The sequence below is a fragment of the Microtus ochrogaster genome, unplaced genomic scaffold (genome assembly GCF_000317375.1).
Source record: "Microtus ochrogaster isolate Prairie Vole_2 unplaced genomic scaffold, MicOch1.0 UNK14, whole genome shotgun sequence".
Lineage (NCBI taxonomy): Eukaryota > Metazoa > Chordata > Mammalia > Rodentia > Cricetidae > Microtus > Microtus ochrogaster.
This window is the reverse complement of record NW_004949112.1, coordinates 2,843,080-2,852,763: the sequence shown is the minus strand read 5'-3', so window position 1 is coordinate 2,852,763 and position 9,684 is coordinate 2,843,080. Positions and strand designations below refer to the sequence as shown.

General features: G+C 53.5%; 1 protein-coding gene across 2 annotated transcripts in view; it reads right to left on the bottom strand.

Annotated features, from left to right (window-relative positions):
* Mybpc2 (myosin binding protein C, fast type) overlaps positions 1 to 9,684 on the bottom strand; it is a 28,889-nt gene that overhangs the window by 3,500 nt on the left and 15,705 nt on the right. For both annotated transcript variants that reach the window (XM_005366867.3, XM_026789165.1), the window contains exons 14-26: positions 8,234 to 8,340; positions 7,884 to 7,913; positions 7,411 to 7,550; positions 5,265 to 5,424; positions 5,069 to 5,173; positions 4,143 to 4,331; positions 3,414 to 3,548; positions 2,344 to 2,511; positions 2,131 to 2,219; positions 1,523 to 1,718; positions 998 to 1,137; positions 607 to 766; positions 373 to 509 (exon numbers count right to left, since the gene is read on the bottom strand). In XM_005366867.3, coding sequence (XP_005366924.1) covers positions 373 to 509; positions 607 to 766; positions 998 to 1,137; positions 1,523 to 1,718; positions 2,131 to 2,219; positions 2,344 to 2,511; positions 3,414 to 3,548; positions 4,143 to 4,331; positions 5,069 to 5,173; positions 5,265 to 5,424; positions 7,411 to 7,550; positions 7,884 to 7,913; positions 8,234 to 8,340 — 1,756 coding nt within the window. The remainder of the gene's footprint in view (positions 1 to 372; positions 510 to 606; positions 767 to 997; positions 1,138 to 1,522; positions 1,719 to 2,130; positions 2,220 to 2,343; positions 2,512 to 3,413; positions 3,549 to 4,142; positions 4,332 to 5,068; positions 5,174 to 5,264; positions 5,425 to 7,410; positions 7,551 to 7,883; positions 7,914 to 8,233; positions 8,341 to 9,684) is intronic.

Here is a 9,684-nt window from a genome sequence, read left to right as displayed (position 1 = left end):
TGAGCCACCATGTGGTTGCTGGGAATTGAACTCAGGACCTTTGGAAGAGCAGGCAATGCTCTTAACCTCTGAGCCATCTCTCCAGCCCCCTTAAGGTGTTTTTAAAGAAGAGTGAACTTGAGAGTAGGTGACTGAGAAGAACCCCAGGAAGCTATGCAGGTGTAAGTGCCCCCCAGGGTTTTTAGGGAGTGGCACTGTTTTCAAACTGAACAGAGTTGGGCTGAATGGAAGAGGTGTCCCTGGCAGTCACGAGGCAGAGAAGAGGCAGGAAGCCCAGACCTGCCTGACACTTGGCCTCCACCTGAGGAGCTGCTAGTGGAGTATTCGGGGGGCCATTGCTGCTAACGGTTTCCCCGGACCCCACCCTGGCACCTTTGGGTGGCCTCTGACGGCACAGTTGAGAGCTGCGGTATATCCCGCTACCACTACCCGGTCAGTCAGCGGTGTCAGGAACTTGGGGGCTGTTCGGAAATCATGCTCCTTGTATTCCAGTGGTTTTAAGGTGATTCCTAGGGAAGATGAGACACCCATAACTTGAGTCCCACCCCAAACCTAGCCAGGGGTCAACAGACAGGAGTTACAGCTCAATGCCAGGCAGCCCTGCACCTGTCTTGAGGATTCGCGCTGTGTTCTTGGAGACACCAGGTGAGTCACTGAGACCGCAGATGTTCTCGCTGAAGATTCGGAAATAGTACTCATTGCCCACAATGAGATCCGACACTGTACAGCTGGTGTGGCGATTGTGTTCGTAGACATTGAACCACTCCTGGAATGGGGACAAGGAGGGACCAGGAAAGGCCGGCACTTGGGCCACACGTGAGTAGAGACTTAGGAGAGGCGGGGCAGAAGCAGCAGTCTGTCTTCTGAACCCGCCCACTCCCACTCGCAGCCACCGGGTCTCCTAGCCTGCTTCCCAGCTGTGAAACAGAAAGCTCAGCTCTGCTCTACCAAGGCCACCAGCATTCCCCCAGCCTCCGAGGCCCCTCTGTCCCCTCACCATGGTTTTTTTGTCAGCCTTCTGGACAAAGTAGCCTGTGACCTCACTGTTCCCATCGTCCTTTGGCGGCTGCCACTCCACCAGCGCATTTGTGCCCCACACCTCCTTCACCATCACATTCTCCGGTGGCCCTGCCTTTTCTAGAAGGAGGGTTGGGGGTCACACACCATCCGAGGGGCCCTGGTGCCTGGCACTGCTCCTTCCTTCCCCTCCTGACTTTTTTTTTCTTTTTTCTTTTTGACTTGTTGTAGCCCAGGCTGGTCTCAAACCCACTGTATATCTCAAGATTGGTTTGATCTTCCCGCTGCCACCCCGTGAGTGCTAAGATCGTGGACACACACCACTACACTTCGTTTGCCCAGCGCTGCGGATGGAACCCTTCCTTGCCCCACCTTCCACCCTTCCTGTTTCAAATCTCCCTTCCTTGCCTTTGGCCATGTTCCTCCAACCCCCCAGTCCCACCCAGCCTCTCCCCTACTCTGATTTCCCTCTTCTCCCATTCCTCCCCAGGCTCCAGCCTCGCACCCACGACCCGGATGCGGATGGTAGCAGTGTCCTTCATGTTCTCAATCTGCACATTCAGCTCATATTCTCCAGAGTCAGAGCGGGCCGCCTGGCGCACGAAGAACACCGTGTCGAAGTCACTGGTGCGCACATTCACACGGGAGGTATCCAAGGGAGCCCCACCCTTGGTCCACACCACCTGAGGCCGGGGCTTGCCCTGTACGACAGAATAAATGTCAGGTGAGTGGGCTCTTCAGGCCGAAGAGCATGGTTAGGAGACAAATACATCACTGCATCTGGGACCTGATAGCATCCTGGACTTGTACTCAATCCTACTCCAGGCTCTGACCCCTGCCAGCTCTGGCCCTGGCTCTGTTTGACCCCAACCCTATCTCTGACTTCCACCCTGACCCTAGCCCTATCCTTGACCCTCAGCTCTGACCCTGGCTCTGACTTAAGCACAAACAATGGTATTGGCCCTGAACCTGACCCTGTTCACAGCCCGGTCCCCAACCCCAACCCTGGCCCTGACCCTGATGCCAGTTCTGACCCTGACCCTGATCTCAACTCCAACCCTGGCCCTGTTTATAACCTCACCCCAGCACCCACACTGACCCCAACTTAAGTACCTGGAAGGGGATAACAAGGTTGATGGCTTCCCCCACTTTGCGGATATAGGTCTGCCGCAGGTGGCGGGGGAGGCGGATCTTGGGTTGCTCTGAGGGTGTGAACAGAGAGGGTTGGTGTTGGGCTGGAAATTGCTTCAGGGGGATGATGACATCATCTGGGGGACCCTGAGTAGAGCCTCAGGGGTGCTGAGTCAGGGACTGGGTGTCACTCACCCACAATCTCCCTAATGGTGACTGGCTGAAGGAGGGTGGCTGGTTCACTGCGCCCCGCAATGTTGATCCCGACAACCCGGAAGAGGATCCTGGCTCCAGTTGGAAGATCCTTGACAGTGAAGCCACACCGTTCCACGGGTTCCTTGTTAGCAGGGACCCATTCCTCAGCTGGGGAGAGGAGTCACATGTGGACCTGGGCCTTCTGCACTGCTTTCCTCGCTGTCCCCCACAAACCCCATCACAACGAGGACTCAGTGAACCCCGGCATAAGTGGCAGCCCTGGTCAAGCCTTCCTGACGACAGCACGGAGGACCACACCCATTCCATTGTGGACATTGTGACCCACATTTCAAGATCAAGGAAACCGGGGGTCCCAGCTATTTGAAATCACACAGCTCGAGCCTGATGCAAGAAATTGCCGGGGTAGGAGGGTGGAGTGGTGGCTGGCTGAAAAATGGAGCAGGGAATGCTGGGAAGAAGCTGATATGAACAACATTATCACTTTCCTGTGTGACCTGATGCGGTGGTCACAGTTCCAGGTCAAGATGAAGGTTCTGAGTCATAGAGACCAAAACCACACAGGCAGCCGTAAGTGGGTAGGGCTGTGGCTGCTCGATTACTGATATGGCTGGGCAGACAGAGTCAGCGTGGAGTCCTGACTGCCAGATGAGCAATGCATACAAGACATTCTGTAGCCAGGGACTGTGAACCGCACGGCGGGCTCTGTGTGTGTGTGTGTGTGTGTGTGTGTGTGTGTGTGTGTGTGCCTGCCAGTGTGCATATACATGCCAATATGGGTGTACGCAAGCGCTTGAGTGTGACTGTGAGTGCGGGGGGTACGCAGCAGAGGTGGGGATGGGGACGGCAGAGATGACAGTTACACAGCTGGGTGGGAAGGAAGAAGAGCGGGAAGGAGGTAGAGGAAAATACTAGAGAGGGAGGAACAAACAGATAAGGAGTCATTGCTTCACAGAGGTAGCAGAGGAAGGGAAGGCCTGAGGGGTCCAGACTGTTCCAGGCACTATGCGAACCCCCATGCAACTCCCAACACAGGGCCAAGTGCCACTTACAGCCCTCCAGGCAGTACTCCACCAGGTAGCCATCGATGCCACCAGCGCCAATCCTGTCTGGGGGCCTCCACTTGAGTGTGGTGGTGGTGTCTGTCACATCCTCCACTATGAGGTGCTGGGGTGCACTTGTGGGGGCTGCAGGGATCCAAAGAGAGGGGACCAGGAGCCAGTGAAGAAGCAGAAGTCAGGAAGAGAGGACAGGGGTCAGAGGCTAGTATCACTGCGATGGGTCAAAAATCAGTGATCAGGAAAGGGCATGAGGGAGATAAAATTAAAAACAGAAGCCAGCGTGGTGGTGTACACTTTCAGTCCTAGCCTGGGGAGGAGGCAGCAGGAGGATCTCTGGGGGTTCAAGGCCAGCCTGACCTACAGAGCTAGTTCCAGACCAGCTAGTACTACAGAACCTGCTTCAAAAAGACCAAAAAAAAAAAGAGGCAGGGGTACTAGGGCTGTAACTCAGAGGTAAAATGCCTTCCTAGAATCTGCCAGTGAGAGGCTGGGAGGGGTGTGGCTCAGTAGTAGAGCCCATGTCTAGAATACCTCAGTGAGGGGCTGAAGTTTTGTGCATGGTCCTAGATTCTATCTCCAGCACCACACACACACACACACACACACACACACACACACACAAAGTTTCAAGCTCTGTGGGTCAAAGGTCAGGTATGAGATTGGAGATGGGTGTGGGGCAGAGTCGGTGGGAGGGGCAGGGGGAGGGACAAGCCATTGTACCAATGGGCATGAAGGGCTTGGTGTTCATGCTGGGCTGTGAGACACCGATGGCATTGACAGCGAAGACCCGCATCTCATAGAGGACACCCTCTATCATCTTTGTGGACTCGTAGGTGGTTTCAGTGAAGACTTCAAAGTTGAGCTTCATCCAGCGCTGGGAGCCTTTCTTCTTCCGCTCCATCAAGTACCCTGTGGCTCCCCAAGCAGAAGGGTTTGGGGGTTGTAATGAGATCTAGTGTCATATAGAAAGGATCAAACAACCCACGTCAAACTGACTCTCGGCTTCCCAGAGCCTTCTGGGGGCCAAGGTCACAGAAATCCCCAGGCTGTGAGACTTATTTCCAGGTCGCTAGGGAACAAAGAACCCTGGGAAAGGTTAATGGGGTCAAAGTAAGAAAGATGGAAATCTGGCTGGGCATGGTGGCATACACCTTTAACCCCAACACTCAGGAGGCAGAGTCAAGCTGATACCTCTGAGTTTGAGGCCAGCCTGGGATCTCAAAGATAGATCTCAAAAGGGGGTCATGATGGGGGCTGCAGATGAGACTCGGTCAATAGTGCTTGCACTAGTATGAGGGCCTGAGTTTGGATCCATGGCACCCACATAAAAGCTGGCTGTAGTATGTGCTCGTGATCTCATGGCTGGAGACAGAAAGTTCCTTTAGCCAGTCAGTCTAGCCTAACAGGTGAGCTCTAGGTTCAGTGAGAGAACCGATCTCAAAAATAAAGTGGAGAGTGGTGGAGGAGGGCGCTCAAGGTGGACCCGACCTCCGCATGCATGGGTGCACACACGTCAGAAAAAATCATGGAAACCCAGGTCCCGAGAACTTAGTTCTTGCAGGAGACCCACAAGGAAGCTATGGGCTCGGGTGAAAGAAGAATCACAGGTTAGGGAGCACGGAAGTCATGGGGACATGGATGCTGACCAGTCACGGGCTGTCCTCCATCATACTTGGGTGGCTCCCAGACCAGAATGGCCCAGTCTTCTCCAACTGAGGTGACACGAACGGCCTCTGGAGGGTCAGGAACATCTGGGTGGGAGTGAGGGACAGTAAGAGTCTGGGGTACCTTAGAGGCTTCAGTGAGCCACCCCGTGCATCATCCGCCTTGGCCCCTGCTTACCCACAACCCGCAGGAAAATGGAGGCCACATCTTCACCCGCAGGGTTGGTGACTTTGATGGTATATCGGCCCTCATCTGCCCGTTCTGCACTCTCGATCACAAAGCTGCTGCAGTCTGGCCTCTGCTCAATGTGTATCCTGCCCTCCGTCGCTGTGAATACCTGGACAGGGCCACCCAGCGGCCAGGCATGCCTCAGGACCTCACTATGGCCACGCGAGAGTTCTGACTCGGAACTCACCCTGACTTTCCTCGTTCATCCCTCCTGTCCCCACACACCCACCTTCACTAAGCAAGGTCTTGTTCCCAAGACACACAACCTGACACTGCTTTTTCTTCCTAAAACAGATTTCTCTTGTAATGCAGATGGCCATTAAACTTTCTCTGTAGTCAAGGATGTTCTTGAGCTCCTGTTCCTCCTGCCTCTACCTCCCAAGTGCAGAGATGGCAGCTGTGAACCGCCGTGTCTGATCTGTGCAGTACTGGGGTAAAATCTAGGGGAGAGCCCTGCCTGGAATCCCAGCCACTCCAGCTGTGTCTCACGTCTCCTTGTACTCTTTTTTTTTTTAATTTTTATACATTGATGTAAGGGAGTCAGATCCCCTGGAACTAGAGTTACAGACAGTTGTGAGCTGCCATGTGGGCCCTGGGAATTGAACCCAGGTCCTCTGAAAGAGCAGCCAGTGCTCTTAACGGCTGGGCCATCTCGCCAGCCTACCTCCTCTTACTCTTAAGACCACCTGAAAGTCATCCACTTCTTCCAGGAAACATTTTATAAAATGTTTCCTAGCTCAAAGTGACTTCACATCCCTACAGCTCCTGCTCTCTGACCCCCATATCTCAGTCTTGGCCATCTTGAGAAGCTTGCATCACCTCCCACAAAGGACTGCATCTGGTGAGGGTGGCACCTTTAGTGTTAGCTGCGGGGAAGAGTGGATAAACATGGGGCCATGCTGTCCTTGTTCCAGAAGAGAGGACCTCGGTGCTACTACAGTTTGGATGCTACAGTTTGGTTACCCAAAGACCCAAGTCCTGAAGGCTTGTCCCAGTTCATCACATTACTGGGAGGAAGTGGAGCCTTTAAGTGATGGGACCTAAAGCCCGAAGGTGATGGTGAATGCCTTTGATCCCAGGAGAGGCAGGCAGATCTCTATGAGGCCATCCTGGTCTACAGAGCAAGTTCTGGGATAGCCAGGGCCACACAGAGAAACCCTGTCTTGAAAAAAAGTGATGGGGCCTATCAAGAGGACACCCAGTCATTGGTAAGGGGGGTGCCATTGAAGAGGATGTTGGGGCCCTGGACCCTTCCTCTCTGTGTGTTCCAGCCATTATGAGGTGAGCATCTTGCCACCACAGTGTTTAACCTGGCCACAGATCCAAGGGAGAGGAACACTGACCGGGGCTTGAACCAGAAACCACATATGTAGTGTGTATGTACATAGATGGATGGATGGATGGATGGATGGATGGATGGATGGATGGATGGATGCACAGACAAGCAGACAGACAGAGATAGCTCTGGTATTGATTACATTAATTGAAAGCTAACATAGGAGAACTGAAAATCCCGCTTCCCTGGGACCAGGACAGAAAAGTCAAAGCAGTTTTTTGATGAAAGGATGAATCAGTGATGGTAGTTAGATAGGTGGGTGGACTTTTTGGGGGAGTGAGTGGTGCAGGTTGGGTAGGTGAGTGATGGATAGATGGATGGATGAATAGGTGGTGGGTGGATGGATTGTATAGTGATAAATGCAATTGGATAATGGGTGGGTGGGTTGTGGGTGGAGGGATGGGTAGATGTGTGGATGAATGGGTGGATGGATGGATGGATAAATGATGGGTGGGTGGGTGGGTGGGTGAGTGGTGGGTGGGTGGTGGGGAGAAGAGTTACTGAAGAGATGGATGAACCGGTCAGTCTTGACTAACTAACCAGCTGTTGGAGGAAAAGATCAATGAATGGGGTATGCACCGTGTGTTGGATCCATCCTTGCCTGTGTAGACAATACATCCTGCAGTGTTCAGAACTGCTCCACACAGAAAGACGACATCCTCATTCCATAGTGAATGAAACTGAAGTTCGGAGAGGAAAAGCCACTTGCCTGAAGCCACTTAACAGAGCTAGGGGAGAAGGACCAGGGCAGAAACCTACCTCATCTCCCTTTAGCCAGGTGGCAACGGGAGGAGGCTCCCCTGTGATAGCCACATCCAGCCGCAGCTTGTTTCCAGCCACGACAACAATGGAGTTATCCGAGGTCTTCCCTGAGCAGTCCAGGTGGATCTTTGGGGGCTCTGAAGGCACAAAACAGGCGTTGGGTACCTGGCTTCCCAATACCACTATAGGGCACCCAGAGAAGCAACATTCCAAGTCCAGACGCAGCCCTGATCCCTCAGACCAGGGGTCCAGACACAGCCCTGATCCCTCAGACCAGGGGTCCAGACGCAGCCCTGATCCCTCAGACCAGGGGTCCAGACTCAGCCCTGATCCCTCAGACCAGGGGTCCAGACCCAGCCCTGCTCCCTCAGAGGAGGGGTCCAGACCCAGCCCTGCTCCCTCAGAGGAGGGGTCCAGACGCAGCCCTGATCCCTCAGACATGAGTCACACTGTGGCCACGCGGCTCTTACCTTGCTTGGGTACATACTCCACTTTGATTTCTGAAAGGACAAGGAGTTGGGTTGGTTAGGGCTAAACTCTCATGTCCCTCCCTCATCTTCCCTTCATAATCGAGAGGCAGAGGGCAGAATCTGAAAGAAACCCTGAGTGTGTGGTCCCAGGGGAAGGACAGGTTCCCAAACCGCCCCTATCCCCATGGATACTCATCACCATGTACCATGCCCTGAACATCTCACTGACTGTACCCATGGATTCCATCATAAAACTAGACATCTTAATCCTGCAGGGAGAAATGCTGGGATCTTGGAGGCCTGGGAGGGTGGGTTCTCTGTCCCTAGTAGAAAAGGAAGGCTGTCTCTACCCAGGAAGTTGAGCTTGGCTGAAAGGGACAGGGCATAGCCATCAGGCACGAATGTGTAGTCTCCCTCATCCTCGGGGCGGACATCATCAATCACCAGCTTGTGGAATCTAGAATGCAGAAAGGGGGTGGGTGGGGTCAGGCCAGATCACTGCAGACTCATCTGTGAATGCCAACACGAGAGATGCGGATCCCGGGGTCCACCTCAGGTGTCATCCCTCAGGCAGCATGTGCATTTTATCCTTAAGATTTATTTTGTAAACTGGGCGGTGGTGGCGCACGCCTTTAATCCCAGCACTTGGGAGGCAGAGGCAGGCGGATCTCTCTGAGTTCTAGAGACCAGCCTGGTCTACAAGAGCTAGTTCCAGGACAGGCTCCAAAGCCACAGAGAAACCCTGTCTCGAAAAACCAAAAAAAAAAAAAAAAAAAAAAAAAAAAAAAAAAGATTTATTTTATATATGTATGCATGTTTGCCTTCATGTTTATATGTGCACCATGTGTGCAGCACCTACAGAAGAAGGCACTGGATTCCCTGGAACTGGATTTACAGATGGTTGTGAGCCACCATGTGGGTGCTGGGAACTGAACCTGGGTCCTCTGCAAGAGCAGTCAATACTCTCTCCAGCCCTTCTCCACTTTGAGACAGGGCCTCTCACTGGAACCAGGGTCCCATCAATTAAGCTAGGCTATCTGCCAGCAAACTCCAAGGATCCTCCTGTCTCCCTCCCTGGGATTATGGGCACACACCACCATGCCCAGATTGTAAATGAGTGTTGGGAATTGAACTCGTGTCGTCATGTTTGCACAGCTACTCTTTTTACTGGAGGTTTTGTGGTGTTCTGGCCTGAGCTTAAATCCCACTTCCTAGCTGTGTGACTTTGGGTGAGCTACTGGGCCTCTCTGCCTCTGTTTCTTCATCCATAAACAGAGAAATGATGGCATCATCTCAAGAGCTGTGAAACATCTGGGGTGGACCTGGCTCCCAGGAAGGTCCCCGTCAGCAGCAAGACTGGCTGCCGTCATTATCAAGGCTACCAGTAGCTATGGTTCCTCACGAAACACAGAGCCAAACAGCTGGCATGAAGATACCCAGGGGGATGCAGCGCTGGGCTGGAGTCGTGGCTCTCAGGCACTGAGCAGATGAGCAGGTATTTATCTCAGGTGTTCACAGAAGCCTGCTGACTTCTGACCGCTTGCTTTCCTGTACGTCTCAAACACGGTCCTAGCTGTCTCCTGCCTGCACCAAATGTCTCAGCCAGCTCCCAACCAACACGCAGACTCAGATTACAATTCTTCTTCTAACAGACCAGTGCGTGTGTTACACGGCCATGCAGCTGGTACGTGGCTCCTCGCCCTGAGCCTCACCTGCCCACATGGGAGATGGCGATCCTCCTGCTGGGCCGCACCTCCACCTGAGCCTCGCCCTGAGCCTCACCTGCCCACATGGGAGATGG